Source organism: Acomys russatus, chromosome 28 (genome assembly GCF_903995435.1).
Source record: "Acomys russatus chromosome 28, mAcoRus1.1, whole genome shotgun sequence".
In the NCBI taxonomy this organism is placed as follows: Eukaryota; Metazoa; Chordata; class Mammalia; order Rodentia; family Muridae; genus Acomys; species Acomys russatus.
The window spans coordinates 8,080-32,174 of NC_067164.1; the positions used below are offsets into that span (position 1 = coordinate 8,080).

At 37.8% G+C, this 24,095-nt stretch overlaps 1 protein-coding gene across 1 annotated transcript; it reads right to left on the minus strand.

Moving 5' to 3' along the window:
• Positions 1-741: 741 nt before the first annotated feature.
• Positions 742-1,692, minus strand: LOC127210845 (putative olfactory receptor 2B8). The gene has a single exon (XM_051170603.1). It carries the CDS (start codon positions 1,690-1,692, stop codon positions 742-744), a length of 951 nt encoding a protein of 316 aa, XP_051026560.1.
• Positions 1,693-24,095: the final 22,403 nt, after the last annotated feature.

Genomic DNA, 24,095 nt, shown 5'->3' on the forward strand with positions numbered 1-24,095 from the left:
ATTATTGAATAAGAGATATTGTAATGGTGATTTTATAGAGTGATAAATCCTATGTGTTATTGAGCAATGGAATAAAAATCATTTGAGCATATACACAATTATGTCATACAGTCTATTATTCTGTGTTCTTTATATGCAGAAATCACAATGGAAATAAATCTATTACACCATTATAATATGAAATTAAAAATATAGTCAAAAGGAGACAGCCAGTAACATAACCAGAAACATTTCATGTGGACCTCTGCATTGCCCATAGCAGTGGAGATCATTACCACAGCACTCACTCATCAAGAAGATAACCACAAAATATTGATTAAGATATTAAATGTAAAAATTTATCTTAATAATATGCAAAATATTTGAAAAGAGAAATGACACATTCATTCTGGTTGTTTATGACTCAAAATGACTATATTTCAAGCAGATGTCTTCCTGATTTTTAAGAAAAAGTTCTTAAAGTACTCTTTCATCACTTTTAATGTTAAATGGTAGGAAAGAATATCTTTAAAATTTTGTTAACTGGAACAATATTTTCTAACAAAAATTGTTTTTTCCTCAAATATGTATGTATTAATTATTTTTTGTATTTGTTGAACTATTTGAACATTACCTATAATCAATAACGAGTAGACACAATCAGATGCCACTTTTCTGGCTAGAAGAATGATGGCTGTTGGTAATCTGCTATGGAACCAAGGACTGGATTAGAACAGAATCTGTTTTCACCTAAGCCACACTCTACCTTAGCTCTTGTTCTCTTCCAAGTACCTTTTTCACTGCTGCTTTGACATCCTTGTTCCTCAAGGTATAGATAAGAGGGTTCAGCATTGGGCTTATGAGTCCATAAAAGAGTGCCAAAAGCTTGCCCTTCAGTTTGGCTGAGCTGTTCTTGGGTGCCATGTATGCATATCCACTAATGGCAGAGCCATAGAACATAATGACCACTAGAAGATGAGACCCACATGTGTTAAAGGCCTTCTTTTGACCTTCAGAAGTTTGTATCCTTATGACTACTCTGACAATGTTGATGTAAGAGAAAAGAATTAACCCAAGAGGGATAACTTTTATGACAACCACAGCAGCATACATCTCTACCTCATTGACCCAGGTATCAACACATGATAACTGAAGCATGGCAGGTACCTCACAGAAGAAATTCTCTAAGTGGTATTGGCCACAACGAGGTAATAAAGAAGTCAACACTGTCTGCACCAAGGAGTTGCTGAAACCAGTTATCCAGGCTACTGCTGCTAACTGTTGGCATAGCTTAGGGTGCATGATAACTGTGTAGCGCAGAGGGTGGCAAATGGCTACATAGCGATCAAAGGCCATAACGGAGAGAAGCACGCATTCTGTAGATCCCAAGCTAAGGAAGATGAACAGTTGTGCTATGCAGCCCACATAGCTGATGCTTCTCTCATGGCTCTGTATATTTATTAGCATCTGGGGGACAGTAGATGTAGTATAGCAGAGATCCAAAAATGAAAGGTTGGCCAGGAAGAAATACATGGAGGTGTGGAGTTGAGGATCAAGGTGAGATAAAATGATAATAGCTGAATTCCCAAAGATGGTCACTATATAGAAAATGGAAACTACCACAAGGAGAGCCATTTCCAGTTGGGGCCATTCAGAGAAGCCTACCAGAATAAAGCCATTGGTGTGATGGGAGGTGTTATTGAGCCTTCTCATTGTTGCAATTCCACTTGCTGGAAATATCAATACTAGAATTTTGATGTCCTGGTTATCCTGTTCTTAAAACTTGATGTCTCATGCAATAAAGAAACTGATGAGGGGATGCTGAAACAAATAAAAGCATGAATACACTTCATTTTATTTCCTCAGTAAGAAAAATATCATTAACGTATATATCAGTACATGTAGTCTGTCAGTTGTTCTTTTATCCACAGTTTTAATAAGTGAAGAATTTTAGTACCACTATGGTGACTCACATATGTAATCCTAATAAAAAGAAGGCTGAAGCAAGAGAATTTTTTGTGAGAGAAAGCCCAGCATTGGCTGCAGAGTGAGGCTCTGTCTTTCCCCATTGTTCTCCCAGTCCCCCAAAGGAAAAAAAAATAAACAAATAAAATGTAAATATTGTAAAGATGTATTATAAGATACTTTTATCTGATATTGGATCTACTAAAACAGAAGAATATGAAAACAAAAACTCATTGAAGCTTTGCTAAGTTTGTAATTTACTCAAGATATTTTTGAACATTATTTCTTTCAATTGAGCTTATTTTCCTACATGTTCTTAATAATTTTGTATCATGAAATATAGAACTTGCTACCAATGAAAGGCAGTATAACTTGATGATGAAGAAGTCATTTGTTTATTGTAGAATCTCTTTTCTGCTCATTATAATTAAGACAAAATGGGAAAAAAACTTCTAGGACTTAGGACAATGTGTATGTGGAATTAATCTATGATGATGTTTAACTACAGGATAAGTAGGAATTAATGTGACTAAGACTGATGGCTTAAAATGTGTCCTTCATTTTGCTTATGTCAAGAAATATACACACATATATACTTATATTGTATCATATAATGTATATAACATGTATAATATATGTTATATATAATCAAATAACACAAACTACAAAAATAAATGTTTCTAGAGATGGTCTCATTGTTTCTCATTTAATCACACTTCTACATAAGGAAATTCTCACAAGTGTTCTTAACATTAGGCTTTACCGTTACATAATCCTTTCTGTGCTAGAATATACGCTTCCATGTTGACCTTTATGCAGCAAAGTGGGAAAATGTGAAGAATATTTTTTAAACTCTGGTGCTTGTCTGTGTTGTGACAATTGTCAAACATGTGATTGTATGAACATATGCAATTGATAGCACACATATGTACTTTGTGTGGTTACGTCTCCTTTGCATAAAATAAACACAGTGTTCAAATGAGGAAATTTATGTCAAATTATATAGTTGAAGTGTAAGATTATATAAATATAAATATTACTGCTAAATATCAATCATTATCATACATACAGTGACTCTTGGTAAGAAAATTGTAACTTCTCTAAGGATATTTAATGTAATTTTGGAACAGTTTGTATCCCAAGATAAATATATATAATCAAATAACACAAACTACAAAAATAAATGTTTCTAGAGATGGTCTCATTGTTTCTCATTTAATCACAGTTTTAAGTGAATGTGTTTTTTATTATTATTATATTTTTACAGATAAAGTTCTACATGCTGTCTATAAAACAACTAAAAATATAAGTTGTACTATGAATAAAAATAGTGACTTAACATTCATATGAAATTGAATCCTTATAATTATTTTTGAAAACAGTTTACATCGGCTATGTTAGCATTTTTAATAATGGAAGGTATCTTATCACCTTTGTATGATAGAGGTCTTGTACATATTTCTCTTATTTCACTGAAATTTCTCCCTTTGTTCATTGTCTCAAATCCTCTGCACCTCTCCAACACCCCAGTAACCTGTGTTCAACTCTAGTTCTGTCATATATTATATGCTGCTAGTGTGCAATGAACAAAAGTAATTATTTCACAATATCTTATTACATGAAGCAAGACAATATAAAATATGGAATTTTTCTCATATTTTTGATATATGTACAGTAAAAAAGAATGAGAAAAACACAAAAATTAAAGCCAGTAATGTTTTCTTTGCCTTCCATATTATTAGAATTTTTATTTCTCCACATTTCATTTAGTGATCGTGCATTTTCTTCCATTAACCAATTGCAATGGATGTGATTAAACATAGTTCCCCTTCAAGGAACATTGCAGTCCTTATTACTGATGTTTGTCATACTTGACCTTGGGGATTAGCATTTTTCTTTCAGGATCCATGATCATCAGGAGCTGTTCTTTGAACTAGAAAAACTGTTCATGTATTTTATCTTAGTAACAGTATATCCCTCAGAACTGAATAACTGCCTAGGGAGGATATTGTAGAAATTCAATGAAACGATGTAAGAGAGTAGAAATGGAGCAAAACAAAAATTTCAAAGTGATTATTATCCCATAATGATGAAGAATGTTTCCTTTATTATTCACCATTTTCATAGTAGATGTAAGTAGAACTATTTGACAAATTGAGATGGACATTCTAAGTATAATTTGAGTTACCAGATTATGTTGATTAAATATATCTTGCTCTTGAAAATTGCAATAAACATTCCTGTTTGATTTAGCTGAGATCAACAGGAGATATGTCATGAAAAGAGGTGAAAGACTCATTATCAATTTTTTTCTCATGCTTTCATTCATAGAAAAAATTGCCCCTTTTTAGCTTTTAAGCAGATTATGACTTAGCTGTTTATGAGGTGAATGATTAGATTGCTCTGGGTAGGAAGCTCCTGGGAACTTGTTTTTTACCTTGTTTTGCTTTTTTCTAATGAACTAGCAAGGTAATAAACTCACAGAGGCATTTGCAAGGTACATAGTGGATAATCAGTGCTAATAAACCATGTAGAATCCCTAAAGCTCAATGGCAATTCTTCCCAGATTAAAGCTGATATAGAAAGATGTATGACTTCTTGATAAACAGGGATTCATTTTCTTGATTATTTAAATTATTTTCCAAATATATAAGTTGGTTTCATATGAAATCTACTTTGGTTTGTACATAAAAGGCAGTTCATACTTTAGATAAATCGCCTGGCATATTTTTCTTATTGTTCACTTGACTATTCCTGTTGAATTAAATTAGTAAACAATCTAAACTAAATAGCATACTCATAAGGTTCAAATTTAAAATGATTTTGTTTTTCTTTATTGTAAATTAATTGGATTATGAATAATTCCCAATACCTGTTGTGACTCTCTCCCATGTTGCCTAAAGTCCATATCTATAAAACAAATGCTTTTGTTTCATTACGGTTCACTAAGCAATACTTTGAAAAACGTAAACATAAATAAAAATAATATCACCTCTTTTAGAATTCTGGCCATTCATCCTAATGGGAGATGTTTCTAAGATTCTTTGGGTCCCCCTTCTTAGTCTGGCTCCATTTTTCATCTTTAAGTCAACGGTCTCCTTTGTACTTCTCTGGAGCTCTGTCCTTAGTCTACCTCCATTTTTCACTTTCCAGTCAATAATCTTTTCTGTTGCAGATCAGAATCTTAGTTATATCTAAACCTCACCAATAAATTGATTGTAATCATCTTATAAGTCATGTTTGCCTATAATCTGTCTTTTAACTCTTGTAGATTAGTGACATAAGGGCCAAGAGTGCTAGAAATTTTGACCTTAGGGATACAGTCTCTCTGTTGCAATTAAACAGAATACATTGTAAAAAGAACTTGGTCATAGGGGAAAACATGAAAAATAGCAGCATGAATTATTTACCAGGCATGGATTCTATGTGATTCTTCCACTGGGATTTACTTCCTATATAGTAAATCCTATTATTTAACTTTTTTGTGTTTCTAATCCTTTTGTGTTATGCACATTATTGATAATTCCAGAATTAAGGGCAATTTCAAATCTGAAGATGCCCCCAGCTCCTGTTTTTCACTATCAGTGCCCAGCCAGGATGGCCTTAAACACTATTGAAGCAGCCTTACAGCTGCCTGCTCTTGAAATTTGGCTAATCAGTAGCGCATAATTAATATAATTTGTGACGGGCTTATGTATTTCATATATCACTTATTCTCTCCATCTATGAACAGAAGGTGTGCAACTGTTACTTTGGGTTGCATTTAGAGGTATATGATGTTGAAAATACTTTTTTGTTTAGTGAAAAATGCATGATTTTTATTCTGTACTAAATCTAGAAATGAAAGTTTTCATCAAAATGTTAAAGCATAGATAGCTTTAATAAAGACTGCTAAGCAGGTTACAAAAGGGTTGAAATAATTTACACTCCAAACTATTAATCTCCATTTACTCAAAAAGTCTCCTAGATTGGTAGTGCCATGTTTTGTACAAATATTTATCTGTTTTGTTTGGTGTACAAGAAGAGTATCACCAATTTCATTTGCATTATACTATGAGGGTTTTTCCTTTTTTAAAAAAAATTTATTTATTTACTTATTGACATTTACATTTATATTATTACACATAAGTAGAAAAATTACATACAACAAAAAGAACTTTTCACTACCTGTAAATAAAATTTGAAAGTAATTTGACTTTTATGTTTTGTGTGACTGGATTACCCCTTTTTTCCTCAAAGTGAATATTCAATTTCATAACTACAAAATCTCTCCCACTCTATTTTAATCTAATCCTACCTTATATCGATATAATATTTTCAATAATCTACTAGGACTTATCTTTGGATTATTCTAAGTGCTTACTTGCACATTCATGCAATGTTTTGATGATTACGCAGGTGCAATGTATTTTGAAATCAGGCTGTACATTTTGTTTTGCTTCCTCAAATTTTCTGTGATTAATTAAGAGTTTTGTGATTGAATATGAATTTGGAGAGCATGGAAGAATGCCTTGGGTGGATGTAGCAGTTGTCGATAAAGCACTGTTTAGCCAATCATCTGGGAAGAAGGACAGGAAGTGGAAAGCGGGGTTCCCAAGGGAGGAGGGGAGAGCCAGGAGCAGGACAGTTGACAGGAAGGTTGATAATTGACAGCTGTTGGAGTGAAGCCACCCGAGGAGGAGCAGATACAGATATATATAAGTTATAAGAACATAGGATTAGAGTAGTTTATTTTAGTTTACTAGTAGTAGTTTAGATTCTGCCCAGTGTGCTTCAGTCTCACTGTATCAATTATTGGCTTCATAGGCCATACAGAACAGATAATTGCAACAAATTGGTGCCCAATGAATTTAATGTATCTACACCCTTGAAAAACCATACTTTGTCATAGCTGGATGGAGGAAATAAGTTCCCAAAGAGATAACAAAAAAAAAAAAAAAAAAAAGAAGCTGGCATTCTTCTAAACCAACATTGAGAATGGAGCTAACTGCCTAAAAAAATAATAAAATAGAGGCTGCTATGCTTCAAACTGCTATGGCAGGAGGCTCCTGGACACTTTTGACTTTGTTCTGGCTTTTGGGTTTTTTTGTTTTGTTTTGTTTTGTTTTGTTTTGGTCTTATTTTTTATTAATTTATTCTTGTTACATCTCAATGTTTATCCCATCCCTTGTATCCTCCCATTCCTCCCCCCCCCCCCATTTTCCCATTATTCCCCTCCCCTATGACTGTTCCTGAGGGGGATTACCTCACCCTGTATATTCTCATAGGGTATCAAGTCTCTTCTTGGCTAACTGCTGTCCTTCCTCTGAGTGCCACCAGGTCTCCCCCTCCAGGGGACATGGTCAAATGTGAGGCACCAGAGTACGTGAGAAAGTCATATCACACTCTCCACTCAACTGTGGAGAATATTCTGACCATTGGCTAGATCTGGGAAGGGGTTTAAAGTTTACCTCCTGTAATGTCCTTGGCTGGTGCCTTAGTTTGAGCGGGACCCCTGGGCCCAAATCTGCCTATCATATTGTTCTACTTGTAGATTTCTAGGACCCTCTGTATCCTTTTATTTTGCTATTCTCCCATGCGTCTCTCATTTAGAGTCCCAATAGGATGCCCTCCCCTCTGTCCCAGTTTCCTGGTAAGTGAAGGCTTTCGTGGGACATGCCCCTTGGGCTAGTATGCAGATATAAGTGAGTATATACCATTTGATTCTTTTTGCTTCTGGGTTAACTCACTCATTATGATCATTTCTAGCTCAATCCATTATCCACAAATTTCAGGAATTCCTTGTTTTTAATAGCTCAGTAGTATTCCATAGTGTATATGTACCACAGTTTCTTTATCCACTCTTCTACTGAGGGACACTTAGGCTGTTTCCAGGTTCTGGCTATTATGAATAAGGCTGCTATGAACATGGTTGAGCAAATGTTCTTGTTGTGTGCTGGAGCATCTTCTGGGTATATTCCAAGGAGTGGAATAGCTGGGTCTTGAGGAAGCCCTATTCCCATTTTTCTGAGATAGCACCAGATAGATTTTCAAAGTGGCTGTACTAGTTTGCATTCCCACCAGCAATGAAGGAGTGTTCCTCTCTCTCCACATCCTTGCCAGCATGTGGTGTTGCTTGAATTTTTGATCTTAGCCATTCTGATGGGTGTAAGATGGAATCTCAGACTTGTTTTGATTTGCATTTCCCTGATGACTAAGGAGGTTGAGCATTTCTTTAAGTGTTTCTCAGCCATTTGATACTCCTCTGTTGAGAATTCTCTGTTTAGTTCCAAGCCCCATTTCTCAATTGGGTTATTCGGTTTGGTGGTGTTTAATTTCTTGAGTTCTTTATATATTTTGGATATTAGACCTTTGTCAGATGTAGGGTTGGTGAAGATTTTTTCCCAGTCTGTAGGCTGTCACTTTGTTCTCTTGACAGTGTCTCCTGCCTTACAGAAGCTTCTCAGCCTCATGAGGTCCCATTTATTAATGGTTGACATTAAGGCCTGGGCCGTTGGTGTTCTGTTCAGGAAGTTGTCTCCTGTGCCAATATGTTCCAGGCTCTTTCCCACTTTTTCCTCTAAGTGGCTTAGTGTCTCTGGTTTTATGTTGAGGTCTTTAATCCACTTGGATTTGAGTTTTGTGCAAGGTGACAAATATGGGTCCAGTTTCATTTTTTTTACACATAGACCTCCAGTTAGACCAGCACCATTTGTTGAAGATGCTATCTTTTTCCCATTGAATGGATTTGGCTTCTTTGTCAAAAATCAAGTGATCATATGTGTGTGGATTCATATCTGGGTCTTCAATTCGATTCCACTGATCAACCAGCCTGTTGCTGTGCCAGTACCATGCTGTTTTAATTACTATTGCTTTATAGTACAGTTTGAGATCAGGTATGGAGATTCCTCCGGAGCACCTCTTATTGTACAAGATTGTTTTAGCTATTCTGGGTTTTTTGTTTTTCCATATGAAGTTCAGAATTGAACTTTCAATGTCTTTAAAAAATTGTATAGGTATTTTGATAGGGATTGTATTGAATCTGTAGATTGCTTTTGGTAGGATGGCCATTTTTACTATGTTAATTCTCCTGATCCATGAGCAAGGAAGATCATGCCATCTTCTCAGGTCATTTTCAAACTCTTTCTTCAGTGTTTTGAAATTTTTTTCATATAAGTCCTTCACTTGCTTAGTTAGGGTAACTCCTAGATACTTTATATTGCTTGTGGCTAATGTGAAGGGTGTGGTTTTCCTAATTTCTTCCTCTGCAAGCTTGTCATTTGTGTATAGGAAGGCTACAGACTTTTTTGAGTTAATTTTGTATCCAGCCAATTTGCTGAAGGTGTTTATCAGCTTTAGGAGTTCTCTGGTGGAATTTTGAGGGTCACTTATGTACACTATCATATCATCTGCAAAGAGGGATAATTTGACTTCCTCCTTTCCCATTTGGATACCCTTGATCTCCTTTTGTTGTCTTATTGCTCTGGCTAAAACTTCGAGTACTATATTGAAGAGATATGGAGAGAGTGGGCAGCTTTGCCTTGTTCCCGATTTTAGAGGAATTTCCTTGAGAATCTCACCATTTACTTTGATTTTGGCTATTGGCTTGTTGTATATAGCCTTTATTATGTTGAGGAAAGTGCCTCGTATCCCCGATCTCTCTAAAACTTTAAACATGAATGGGTGTTGAATTTTATCAAATGCTTTCTCTGCATCCAAGGAGATGATCATGTGGTTTTTATTTTCAGTTTGTTTATATGGTGGATTACATTGATAGATTTCCGTATATTAAACCATCCCTGCATGCCTGGAATGAAGCCTACTTGGTCATGATGAATGATATCTTTGATGTGTTCTTGTATTCGTTTTGCAAGTATTTTATTTAGTATTTTTGCATCTATGTTCATAAGAGAAATTGGTCTGAAATTCTCTTTCTTTGTTGAGTCTTTGTGAGGTTTAGGTATCAATGAGACTATGGGCTCATAGAATGAATTTGGTAATTTTTCATCCATTTCTAACTTTTGGAGTAGCTTGAAGAGTATTGGTATTAGCTCGCCCTTGAAGGTCTGGTAGAATTCTGCACTGAAACCATCTGGCCCTGGGCTTTTTTTGGTTGGGAGACCATCGATGATTGCTTCTATTTCTGTAGGGGAAATGGGACTATTTAGCTTGTTTATCTGTTCTTCATTCAACTTTGGCAAGTGAAATTGATCAAGAAAATCGTCCATTTCCCTTAGATTTTCAAATTTTGTGGCGTATATGTCTTCAAAGTAGATCTTATGATTCTTTGTATTTCTTCAGTGTCTGTTGTTATGTCTCCCTTTTCATTTCTGATTTTGTTGATTTCAATACTGTCTCTCTGCCTTTTGGTTAGTTTGGCTAATGGTCTGTCTATCTTGTTGATTTTCTCAAAGAACCCTGAGTTTGATTATTTCCAGGCGTCTACTCCTCTTGGGTGTTTCTGCTTCTTTTTTCTCTAGGGCTTCCAGTTGTGTTGTTAAGATGCTTATGTGCGATGTTTCCAATTTATTTTTAAAGACACTTAGTGCTATGAATTTTCCTCTTAGCACTGCTTTCAATGTATCCCACAAATTTGGGTATGTTGTTTCTTCATTTTCATTGAATTTCAGAAACTCCTTGAGTTCCTTCTTTATTTCTTCCCTGACCCAGGTGTCATTTAGCAGAGAGTTGATTAGTTTCCACGTACGTGTAGGCTTTTTGTTATTTCTGTTGTTGTTGAATTGCAGCCTAAGACTATGGTGATCTGATAGGATACAAGGTATTATTTCAATTCTCTTGTATCTATTGAGGCTTGCTTTGTGACCTACAATGTGATCAATTTTGGAGAAGGTTCCATGGGGTGCAGAGAAGAAGGTATATTCTTTCTTGTTTGGGTGAAAGGTTCTATAGATATCTGTTAGATCCATTTGACCCATGGCATTGGTTAATGATGTTATTTCTTGGCTTAGTTTCTGTTTCAATGACTTATCCTTCAGTGAGAGTGGGGTGTTGAAGTCTCCCACTATTATTGTGTGGGGATCGATGTGTGGTTTAAGCTTTTTTAGGAGCTCTTTTACAAATGTGGGTGCCCTTGTATTGGGAGCATAGATGTTCAGAATTGTGATGTCATCTTGGTTGACTTTACCTTTGATGAGTATGAAGTGTCCTTTCTCATCCCTTTTGATTAATTTTGGTTGAAAGTCTATTTTGTTCGACACTAAAATGGCTACGCCTGCTTGCTTCTTGTGACCATTTGCTTGGAATATTTTTTTCCAACCTTTTACCCTGAGGCAATGCCTTTCATTATGGGTGAGATGTGTTTCTTGAATGCAGAAGAATGTTGGATCTTGTTTATGTACCCATTCAGTTAGTCTGTGTCTTTTTATTGGAGAATTGAGGCCATTGATGTTGAGAGATATTAATGACCAGTGACTGTTAAGAGTCTTAATTTTGATGTTGTTTCCAGTCGAGCATTTGTGTAGTTGTGTTTTTGCCATGGGATAGTTATCTATTTCCTGGGTAGTTTTGGTTGTAGCTTGACCCTTTGAGATGGAGTTTTCCTTCTAGTACCTTCTGTAAAGCTGGATTTGTGGGTAGGTACTCTTTGAATTTGGTTTTGTCATGGAATATTTTGTTTTCTCCATCAATGGTTATTGATAGTTTTGCTGGGTAAAGTAGTCTGGCCTGGCATCTGTGGTCTCTTAGGGTTTGCAGGATCTCTGTCCAGGCCCTTCTGGCTTTTATGGTCTCTGCTGAGAAGTCTGGTGTAATTCTGATAGGTTTACCATTAAATGTTATTTGGCCCTTCTCCCTTGCAGCTTTTAATATTTTTTCTTTGTTCTGCATGTTTTGTGTTTTGATTATTATGTGGCGGGCAGTTTTTCTTTTCTGGTCAATTCTATTTGGTGTTCTGTAGGCCTCTTGTATGTTTATAGGCATTTCTTTCTTTAGATTGGGGAAATTTTCTTCTATGATTTTGTTGAGAATAGTTTCTGGGCCCTGGAGTCTGATGTCTTCTCTTTCTTCAATGCCTATTATCCTCAGATTTCTTCTTTTCATGGTGTCCTTAATTTCTTGGATGTTTTGTGTCAGGAGTTTTCCAGATTTGGCATTTTCTTTAATGGTTGATTCAATATCTGTGATTGTATCTTCTATCCCTGAGATTCGTTCTTCCATCTCTTGGATTCTGTTAGAAAAGCTCACCTCTGTGTTGCTCGCCTTCTTCTCTGAGGTCTCACGTTCTCGTTTTTCTTCTGTCTATGTGTTTATCATTGAATCCATTTTCATTTTCAGATCTTGAACTGATTTTTTGATTTCTTTCATCTGATTTTTTGTATATTCCTGAGTTTCTTCCATTGCCTCTTTATAGGTCTTCAGAGCTTGAACCGTTTTATTTATTTATTTCATCTGGTTGTTTGCATTTTCCTGCAATTTTTCCAGTTCCACTCTATGTGCTTCTTTTATACCTGTTTGTCTGCGTCTTCCTGCATTTGATTACGAATTTTATTTGTTTCCTCCATTATCATCCTCATTACTAAGGATTTGAGGTCATTTTCTTGTATTTCCATTGTATTTGAGTTCTCTGGGTTGTTTTCTTTGGGATAGCTGGAAACTGGAGACGCCATGTTGTTTTGGGGTTTTTTGCTTATGCGTTTTCGTTGTCCTTTAGACATCTTGCCGTCTTTGTTTTTGTTGGGTAGCTTCCAGAGTTGGATGGAGGGTGTCTGACGGTAGATTCACTTGTTTTCTCACGATTTCCCTAGGCTGGGAGCTCAAAGCTTCACTGGTGTGGATGTTAGGAGGTTAGCCCCGGTGTTCTGGTCTCTCACAGCCAGTGATCTTCAGCCCCCCTGTGCTGTGGATCCTGCAATTGTTCTGGGTCTCTGAATGAGCATTGGGTCAGGCCAAGGTATTCACAGCCTTCTGTGTTCCCTGCCAAGTCCAGCCAGGAACACTGGGCCTGAACCATGGGCTGAACTCAGCTAGATTCTGAGGGCCTGAACCGTCTGCCAAGCTCAGCTAGGGATTCTGGGCCCAAAATGTACACAGGGTCCAGCCAGAATTTTTGGGCTGGGACTACGCACCAAGCTCCGCTAGGGCCTTTTGGCCCAAAGTGCGTGCTGTGGTCAGTTATTGACTCAGGGCCCGAACTGACCACCAATCTCAGCCAGGAATTCTGGATTCAAGCTGCACACTGTGTCCAACCAGAGTCTTAGAGCTGGTGGAACTGAGCGCTCTGTCCAGCCTGCGCCGCAGCAGGAGAACTGCGGCTGCTCTGAGTTAGCGCCAGTGGTGGAACCAAGTGCTCCGCCCAGACTGTGTCACCATAGGGGAGCTGCCGCTGAGCTGAGGTGGTGCCTAGGATGGAACTGAGCACGCCACCAAGCCTGCACCACAGCAGGAGCACCGCGGCTGCTCTGAGTTAGCGCCAATGGTGGAACCAAGTGCTGCGCCCAGACTGTGTCATTGCAGGGGAGCTGCCGCTGAGCTGAGGTGCTGCCTAGTGTGGAGCTGTGCGCTCAACTAAGCCTGTGCCACAGCAGGGGAGCTGTGGCCGAAGCTGAGTTAGTGCCTCGGGCAGAATTGCTGGCTGGGCTGGGCCAGTACCTGGGACTCTGGGGCCGAACTGTCCGCCGAGTCCAGTCTGGGTCCGAAGGCTCCACGCGACCCAAATCCTGCCCCGAGTCCCCTCTCCCGCAACAACTCCCATCAGCCACCACACCAATCACCTCCACTGAAAGGCTATGAGCTGCAAACCTCAGCTACTGCTGCTGGTGCAGCTGGTGCTGCTGCCTCTGCCGCTGCCACTCTGATCAGAAAAAATCCACGCTCCTCCCGTGTGCAGGGGCACGCAGGTCCTCTGCACCCTGGTCCCTCCGAACCGTGGAGCACTCCCGCTGCCGTGATGTTCGGACCTCGGTGTTCCTGGCTCAGAAATCTGTGCAATTCCCTGAATTGTTCACTGGAGCCTCCAAACGCGGTCCACACTGCTTGCCGCCATCTTGGATCCCCTGGCTTTTGTTTTTTTATAGATTTGTTTACAATATGCTTAGTGATAGTCATGCTTCTTCATACCCTCTATATCAAAGGGTTCTGGAAGAAAGGCAGGAAGCTGAGAGATTTGAGGCTAATTTACCAACAATGAGAATGGAAGAAGGAAGAGAGTTGATAGTGGCTATAATTCAGAGCAAGGTGTTTGTCAGCTCTTCCTGGAAAGGATCACCTAAGCAAGATAGCAAAAACTGAATTCCAAGGAATGATGGACAAGGCTTCATTAACTGAAGCCTAAATTAGCACAATTAACCCAAGATTTATAATTTTTTGTTAACTCACTTGATTTTTGCTTGAGATTTCTGAAGCTTTTGACTAGAACTGAGATGAAATACTTGAGCAAGATGGTGTTGCCACACAGCCTTAATCCTAACACAATGGAGACAAAGACAGGTGGATTTGGTGAATTCTAGACCATCTGGTCCCAAGGTAAGTCATGGCATGACCCCCCACTGATAAGTTACTTACAGAGACAGCCTAGGATTTAAAATGACAATTTTTCTTTAAATTTACTTTGTAATTTCCCTTTTCTTAATGATAGATTATATGTCCTTACTGATCTAAAGGTGGGTATGCATCAGCCTTTGGTTTATGTAAGTAAAAATGATGTCAGTGCTGTAAAAAGGTGAGCCAATCTTCTTAAGAGTGGAGCTTCCATGGGAGAACTGGTGCCAAAGGGCAATTGGCCTAAGAAATATGTTCTGTTGGTCAATATAAGAATCGAGGTTGGTCAGGGAGACAGACATGCAAGCTTCATGCCTCCCATGTTGAAAAGCCTTTGTATGCTGACTCAGTTTAGGAGTGACTGCTCTGGCAGCCAGCTTATCCCTCTAAACATGAGCCACCTTCATGGAGGGCAGGTGCCAGTCACACTTGATGCAAAAAGATTTAAAGGTGGCAAAGTAAACATCAGCCTAGTTAGGTAACAGAAACCCAAAGGTACAATTCATATGCTTAAAAGGTGGAAGCATCCACCCCCTATGGAGAAGAGGCATGAGACAAAAGCACCAGCAACAAATGTAAAAAAACAGGTAAAATATGCCTAAGGTATGCATAAGTTTATTTAAAGCTTAATGCCTCTTCTTTTGCTCAGGGCAACTGGCTTTTCTCTAAACATTACATACATTTTTTCAGGAAACAGGTAGCAGCCTGGCCTATACATAAGGCACCATAGAGCCTAGAGAATGACATTTAGAACTATACAATGTTGTTTAGATTTCAAGTAGATAATGATTGTATTTCCTTGGTAATAGTAGTATTTTACTTCTTCTTTGAAAGAGGTCAAAATAAAAAAGACCTGTATGAAAGGGAGACTGCTAACTTAAGTCAGTTTATACTTACATGAATTCAAACTATGGAACAAGCAGGTGACCTGTATTGCTAATCTCATTACATGACAATAACTGTGGGGCTAGCTGAAACATGAATATCTATGCATAGCCAATTCTTCTTATTAGTTACAGAATGCCCATGACATATTATTACATGCCATTCTTTGTATGACATGAATGAAATCTTACAGAGGTCTTTATTATGCTCAAACAAAGAGCAAAGAACCAGCCTTGATTGTTCTGAGCATTCTGCATACTTCATGTATTTGTAGTTTTAGGACTGTATAATGCTTGTGAGTAATTATATATTTTCAGAACAAAAGAACCAGGCACGACACTGGATGAGACCTGACAGGATTCATCCTCCAGAATACTGAGATACTGATGTCATGCATCCTTCATGTTCCAGCCACAGGTGCTTCGGTTCCTCATCAGAAAAGAACAGCACCCTGGACAGCTTCAAAGAAAGCTCCTGATTCCAATTGGTCCAGCATTTCAGATTGTCCCCCACAGGACTTTTATTAAGCCTGGAATTTCTCAACATTTAGAGACTGGACTACAAATGCTATCTCTAGCATGTTTAACTTTTTCCAATATTATTTGGGACCCTACATAGATATTATTTATCCCAAAATGTCTGGAAGAAAACTTAAAAAGAGAACAATGCCCCATTTCCCTTAAGGGAGGTTGGGTAAGGTTTTGGTTGTTTTCTTGGGCTATGGATGTTTATTTTCATTGAGAGTTGGTTATGTTATTATTGGTTATTCAGAGAGAAAAATGAGATTAGACTCAGTGGTTTCCCTATTTTCCTTTTCCTTTCTTAAATATAGAGAGAGGAATTTAAAGAAAAAAGGGGAAATATAGAAATATATAAAATATATAGGGATGATAACACAAAAAGTAGATTATTGGATCTACTCTTCAACTTAAGGCCTTAATTGTTACTCACAAAATTATTTTTAATTTTGATACATTATTATAGAATTCAAATGTAAGATTACTCTTTACACACAATGTGTGTGTATATATATATATATATATATATACACACACACATATATACCCTAATATGAGGTTTATGCCCATGCAAATTAATTATGATACAGAGTTTATTTCCAATATTTTGAAAATACTATTGTAGCCTGTAGCCTCTTTAGGATAATTAGTAATACAAGTTAATTTTTAGTTGATCAACTCATGGTCATGGAAAATACTACTCTATTTTCATCACAAGTGTATATATGCTAGGTTTAACACACAGACATGATTCAATGGATAGATAAGGTAAAATAGTTAGACAAGGTCTTCAAAAACCTTGGAGACCTACAGAATATTGCATTTAAAGATATATTTATTGTTTTGAGGATTCTTGACAATGAGATAGGTTAACTCTTGGCAACACTCAGACTGACTCAAAGAAGAGGACGAGCATAGAAGAGCCTTCTTATAGAATGGCCTCAAATGTGTCAAACAAGCCACTGGGCAAAACTATCCTCATTGTCTTCCACAGACAGAATCCTGCCTGAAATGGGCAAGCTTGGATGCAGGTAGAGTTGACAGGCAAACTCTCCCAAGATAGGGTAGGCAAATCTTCAATAGTCCCTGGTTCACAAACATGTCTGTCAGATATACTGGACCAGAAAGCTGAAAACGATACTCCAACATGGTAGAAAGTTTTGAGTGACTGTTCAGGAAGCAAACTGTCTTCATGATTTTTTCATTTTGGGAGCTGTGAACCTGTACTTCCTCTCTACTCAGGTAATTAATTTTATTCCTTCTCATGTCTCTGATGGAGTTGAAGACATCAAAATACTATGAGTGTAACATTAATATAAATTCTGTTTTGTGGTTCTTCTTGCTGTATATAGTTTAGTGTGTGTGTGTGTGTGTGTGTGTGTGTGTGTGTGTGTGTGTGTGTGTGTCGGAATGCCTTGAATGGATGTAGCAGTTCTCAATAAAGCACTGTTTAGCTAATCAGCTGGGCAAAGGGACAGGAAGTGGAAAGGGGCATCAAAGAGAGGAGAGGAGAGCCAGAAGCAGGACAGTTGATGGGAGGGTTGACAGTTAATAGTTGGTGGAGTGAAGCCACCCAAAGAGAAGCAGATTGGATACGTAGGTTATGAGGACATAAGATTAGAGGAGTTTATTTTAACTTACTAGTAGATTAGTAGTACTTTAGATTCTGCCAAGTGTAGTGCTTGCAGCTTTACAGTACACTTCAGTCTCATTGTATCAGTTCCTGGCTTCCTAGGCCACACAGAATAGATAATTGCAACAGGAGAGGTATTTTATATTTATATTATGTTGTCATGACCCCTCCAGTGGAGTCTGTGTGACAAATGTTATTGCACAACCTGAGATAATGACCTCTGCGTCCTGGAATGGGTCTGATGTTCCCGCCAGGAGTAACTGATTGCAGCTTTTTACTTACTCATTTGTTTTGGAATATTTTCTCTTTTTTTCTTTTTTCTCCTGACCTCCTTTCATATCAGGATTTTTCAAACATAACTATGTTGCTATGAAACATACTAACTTGGGACTGCAGCCAACGGTCACTCAGGCCCAAAGTTTACCATGCTACAACTCTATTTTGTCCTTGCTCTGGGTACCACAGATTGTGTTCTGTTGGTGGTGATGTCCTGTTATCACTATGCAGTTGTGTGTAAACCCTTGCATTACTCTGTCCTCAGGAATTCTCATTTCTGCCACATGCTGGCTACAGCCTCCTGGGTATGTGGCTTTATGGACTCAGCACTTCATCCTCTCTTTACATTCTGGGTTCCTCTGTGTGAACATCACCAAGTGGATCACTTCTTTTCTGAAGTCCCAGCACTGTTTCAGTTATGCTGTGTTGATCCTCAAGCTAATGAGATGACTCTATTGGTGGCAAGCTCTATTTTCATTCTCATCCCTCTTATCCTCATTTTTACTTCCTAAGGTGCTATTGCTCAGTCTTTTCTAAGGATGCACTCAAACACAAGATTTTAGAAAGCATTTGGGACATGTGGAGCCCATATTATGGTTGTATGTCTCTTTTTCTTTCCAGCCATGTACATTTATTATCAGTTTCCAACAGAAAATTCTCAATATCAAGCCAAACTTATTGCCCTCTTCTGTACTACTGTCACACCTAGCCTGAATCCTCTCATCTATACTCTAAGAAACAAAGATGTCATTGGAGCAGTAAGAAGACTGATAGGTCAATAGTACCTGAGTACTAGTGACATTAGCAATGTGATGGTGCATCTCCTTCCTAACATTCTCCAGTTCATCCATTGTTCAACCACCCTTCTACTCAAGCAGTACGACTTGTTTTCATTCTCTCACAGACTCACACAGTATTATAGTGGATCTAAATAGACGGTATCTGACTAAAACAGCTTTTATTGAACAGAGGCTTATTAAAAGTCAGATTTAAGAAGAAGTACTGTTCTGTCCTCAGATTATAAATGTAATGAATGCAAATCTGTTCAGTCTGATATGACATTTGCTGTATTTGCTGATGAAAGTTGGCTGTTTTAAAATTTCTAATGAAATAAAACATTGCAAGTTTAAAAAATCTTTTGTTTTTGTTTATTCAACACAGGGTTTCTCTGCAGACCTCACTATCCTGGAGTCACTTTGTAGACCAAGCTAGCCTTGAACTCACAGAGATCCATCTGCCTCTTCCTCTCAAGTGTTGGGATTAAAGGCAAATGTCACCATTCCCAGCTAATTAAAAAAAATTTATAATGTATCTTTTAATCTTTTACTTTCAGTGCAGAACATTTTTGTATTGTATATTTTGTTTAAGGCACTATTAAACGATTTGTGTTAAAAATGAGGAAATAAGGTATCAGACAATAGATAATAGAGAAGTTCATTAAATAAGAATAGGGTAAGAAGGAAATGTGGGAGAAGGAGGAGGAGGAAAAGGAGGAGGAGGAGGAGGAGGAGAGAGAGAGAGACAGAGAGAGACAGAGAGAGACAGAGAGAGGGGAGAAGGGTTTGGCCTTCTATAATCGTGGGTAAGGTCATGCCCCCACAGCAGGTAAGCAATGACATCACAGCTAGGCTGATTGAAGCAGAATCCTAATATTCCTCCCTTTTCCTATAATTAAAAAAATGAGGACATTTCATTGTTTTATATGAAAGGTTCAAATATATAAATGTAGGTTCATTAGATGCAGCTTTTGGCTGCCATGTAAGGGGATAAGAGAGAGAAAAGCAATAGCAACAAAATGTCCAGATTATACAGTGAAGGGGAAGGAAAAGCTCTTTCCTGAAAGTTCAGCATAGAGGGCTGGCTATGCCAGCAATGTCCTGCAGCAGATAAGGATTGAGGAGTGCTGGGAGAGCCTGAACTATTCTGGGTCAGGTACACACTGTTTCAACTTTTTGTAAATGGATAAGGGGCAAAGTAAACAATGTCTTTGATTGTTTCCTGATGGCAGCAGTCTGGTGACAGGGGGTTAGAAGGCTGAAATGTTGGCTAGGTCTCAGAAAAGCAGGCTGTTGAATTTGTTTTCCAGGGTCTGAGAACATCTGAGGCTAGGAGAGGCAATGAAGATCCAGGTGACATGATCTGTGAGATTGGACTGGAGCAATCCATGCTTTGACCATGTCCTGCATGTAGGAAGTCTTGCAAAAGACAAAGTTAGTAGGTTAAAGAGAAAATTTTCTTTAAGTGTGCATTTGAAATTCTTGGGAGAACAAGGAAAAAGGTTTGAAAATAAGGAGAGAGACAATGATGATAATGTTTGAAAATTTTATGAGAGCAAAGAAGTCTTGAGCACAGGAACTATCCTTTCATTTTATCCTATTGTTGGTGGTTTTTGATCTGTCCAAGTTTGATTGCAGAGGTATGTAAGCCTAGCAGCCCTTAATATGGGCATAGAGATTTGAAATTCACAGAGGGCATGCCAGAGGATCCTGGAAAAGAGGAGGATGAATTGTGTCTGATAGGGTGGTGAAGCTAGTAATCCATTAGGGCATCCCCAGTAGCAGATTGTGATTCAAAAACAAGCACACAGAATATTCCAGTGGCCCCTCAGTACTGTTTTGCAACCAAAAGAGCATAACTCCGTGGCTGAGGTGGTCCTGGGACACAGCCACCTAGGGCACTAGGATTTTTTGGAAGCCAAATAGCATTTGGGGGGGGGGGCAACTGTGTTGGCAGTCTCACCCAGTGAGAATAGTCCTAGTTGTAGGTCAGTAGAAAGGACCAGCCACAGTCATGCAGACACCATGGTTGGGTACCTCCACTCCAAGCCAAGTGACCCAGGAAGGTGTCAACCATCTCTTGGACAAAGGCCAGCATTTACACAGCTAGGAGGGGGGGATTGAACTGGTGTTGGATGCAGAAAGGTGTCAATAAAATAGTTAAGGGAGTCCCAAAACTAGGCGAAAGGGGAGGAATCCCACCCTCAGAGATAGGTGATAGGTAGGAAACTTAGACTTTGGATTGGAAGTACATGTCTGAGTTCCATTTGAGCTGAGAGGTGCATTTTCTGCAGCTTACAAGAATCATTTTAAGTTCATAAAGAGATACAGACTTTAGACATGTTAGCACCATCATTGCAGACTGCAGTGAAACACACATTGTAGAAAAAGGCAGTAGACATATAATATAGCAGAGGCTTAGGAAATACACTTTGTGTTAAACTTAGGAAAGGCAGAAGCCTTGTGGATCTTTCTGATAACCATAAAATGGTAACATGGAGACTACAGAAATCTCCTGTAGAGTATAAGGGACAAGGCTTACTTTGGCATCCGTCCACATCATGAAAGAGGGGCTTCTTCTCTCTGTCCAGAAGACTGGAGGTATATCATTTTAGCACAATGAGAAATATTTTAAGAAAAAGACAAACCAAAGGAAATTTACATTTTTGAGCTTGGAAATATGATTGTGAATCATATAGTGGAATGTTTTACTATAGTTGGATTAATGAATCAGAGCTCTAATTATCAGTGTCAACACTCGGACCAGTTAATACAATAGCATAACAGATGAATGAAACATCTTTTTAGACATTTTAACCTTCACGACTTGCATTTGCCAACTTAAAACACTTTCTTAGACCTTCTAACATTCATAACTTGCACTTACCAACTTGAAACACTTTCTTAGACTTTCTAACATTCTAAACTTGCATGTATCCACCTTAATACACCTTTTTCTATTCTCCAGTATTCATAAAATGCATTCTGGATGCTTTAAGACATAGCTGAAATTGCTGTAAGTAGTCACTGTCCTTTAGCTAAAAGAATGGTAAAATGATGTCTCATATCAAGGTAGACTGTGTCTACACCTGACAGGTAAAGTTGAGTCTCCTACATATGAAGAAGGCTGGGAAGGTATCTGAACCCTCCCGTGATAGAAGTTAGCAATATGACTATGTTGGCCAAGAATGAGTTTAAAATATACCTGTAGTGTTTCCCAAGTTTGGTGAGGCCACTGAATATAAAAGTCATCTGTACTCCACCAGGTAAAGGAACGTAAAGGCTGGAACTGTCTAAAGCTCTAGTGCAAAGAAGCCTATCTACAGATCAAAAGAGCCTCCTTTTATGACCTCCCTGCAGTTTCTAGCCAGAAGCAGCTTTTCAGCCTCAGCCATAGGAAAGTTGTGGTCAGTTTAAGTTTTCCTCCTTGGCCGCAGAACAGCCAGTCTCTAGAGAAGAAACCCTGGGCTCTCTTTTCTCTTTCCTCCTTTAATCCTGTTCAGTTGCCTGAGCCATCAACTCTGGCTACCAAAGAGATGAAGTGAACTGGAAGGGAATCTGCATCCAGCCCCAGAGACCCTACCCTGGACCTTCTCAGAGCAGCAGCTGGGCATTGACAAGTCTAATTGCGTCTTGTTATGCTGAGGGAAGCAGAGGAAAAGTAAATCTGGGGAAATGAGGCTGAGTTAAGGAGAGGATGTAAGGCTGTGTTTGGGATGATTGTATGAGAGAAGAGTAAATAAATAAGATAAGATAAAGAAAAACAATAATTTTGGAATGTAAGAATCATAGGGAATGCGCTGCTAATAAAATGTATCAACATAAAACTGTATTACTTATTATACAGAAATGGTAAAATAATAGAAATTCTCCTTTCATATTAGAAGAAAGAAAAAAAAGGAAGACAGATTCAAGATGAGGGGAAATTATTGCCTTTATTTGTGTACTCATTGATGATCCCACCAGGCTTCAGTGAGCAACTTATAAGCCAATGGTCATATAGACTGTCTTCACTGAACTAAATGGTCCACAAAGGAAAATAAAAAATGAACCTGGTGGAAAAGGCCTGTTGGGGATGGAGCGAACCTGTTGATAGGGATGTGAGAATAATTAAAAATAATTGGGGGGGCATAATCAAATTATATAATGATATATATACATATGAAATTGTCAAAGAACAAAATTATTCAATAAAAGTATTTTCAAATCCTTAACAAAATGATGAAAATATCAACAGTATATTAAAATGACCATTTACTGTGACCAAGTTGGATTCTTCCCAGAGATGCAAGCATGATTCAGTATGTATGATTATATAGAGTGTCTCATTAGATTACCAGACTATAAAACAAAAACCTGCATTATTAAAATTATAGTGAATAAAAGCTGCTTGATAAAATTCTTCATGTTGCAAATACATATAGAACGAATATGGCAACATAGTAAAGGCTACATGATACGTCCAGCATTACCACCATAACAAAGAAAATTTTAGCTCTTTTCCTTTAAGATGTGGGCCAACAAAATTATGTTCTCTTTCACCATACATATTGAGTATAAAACTACAAGCTTTATCCAGAACAATTAGGCAAGAGGAAGAAATACAATTTTCTATATTGAAAAGAAAACAAATAAACTGCCCCTTTTTTGTAAATGACAAGATCTTATTGAGAAATTTGGAAATACCATGAAATAATATTAAATGTAATCATTGGATACAGTTAAATTGCAAATGACAAAATAAGCAAAGTAGTTTCATTTATATACACTAATAACATAGTCAAAAAAGAAATTACAAAAATAATCTATAATAATATTTATAGTGGGACATTCTGGATTCTCCAGCATTAACCTAAGAACAAAAAGACATTAACTTTTGCTATAGCGTAGGCTTTACCTTTGACTATCTCCCAGATAGCTCATTTAACTTAATATTATTATCCTAGCCCATGACACACCATGTGGCCTGCTCTTTACCTTTCTCTCTGTCCTGGTACATCCCAACCAGCACTATATCCTGCTATAAAATTTTCCTGTGCCTGATTCTTCTCCCGGAAATCATGTCTTAGCATAGGCATTCCACCTTCTCTTTCCTGCCTTTATTAAGCAAATCAGTAAGTGAGAAAGGTGCATGTATACAAAATACTGAGGCAGGTGATGACCATAAGAATAACAATACCAAAATCCAGCTGGTGCTAAGCTCTCTACTGGTACAGAATTAACAACTGAATAATACAAAGGCAAACCTTACACAGTACACCCAAACATCTTCCCCTTTTAGTCCAATAAATGGCCTTTTCTCTGACATCAATACAATATACAATAAGAACAATTATGGGAACTATGAGGTAAGATCTGCATTCACAATGTCCAGCCATTTGTATTTGGAAACCTTGAAGATAGCACTGAACCATCTGTCCTATCTTGGTGAGTCTAAAATTCTGTTTCCAAATCAGTTTATAACCCTATTTAAACTTTTGTATAATCTTTTATAACTTTGCATTACTAACCAAAAATAATCTTTTTAAACCTTAAAACATTTTCTTAAATTCTAAACAACTTTAGCTTATATGTGAGACTATAACTATC

What these genes read in the sequence shown, in the direction of transcription:
- LOC127210845 (XM_051170603.1), bottom strand. Translation starts at nt 1,692, where the DNA reads ATGAGAAGGCTCAATAACACCTCCCATCACACCAATGGCTTTATTCTG.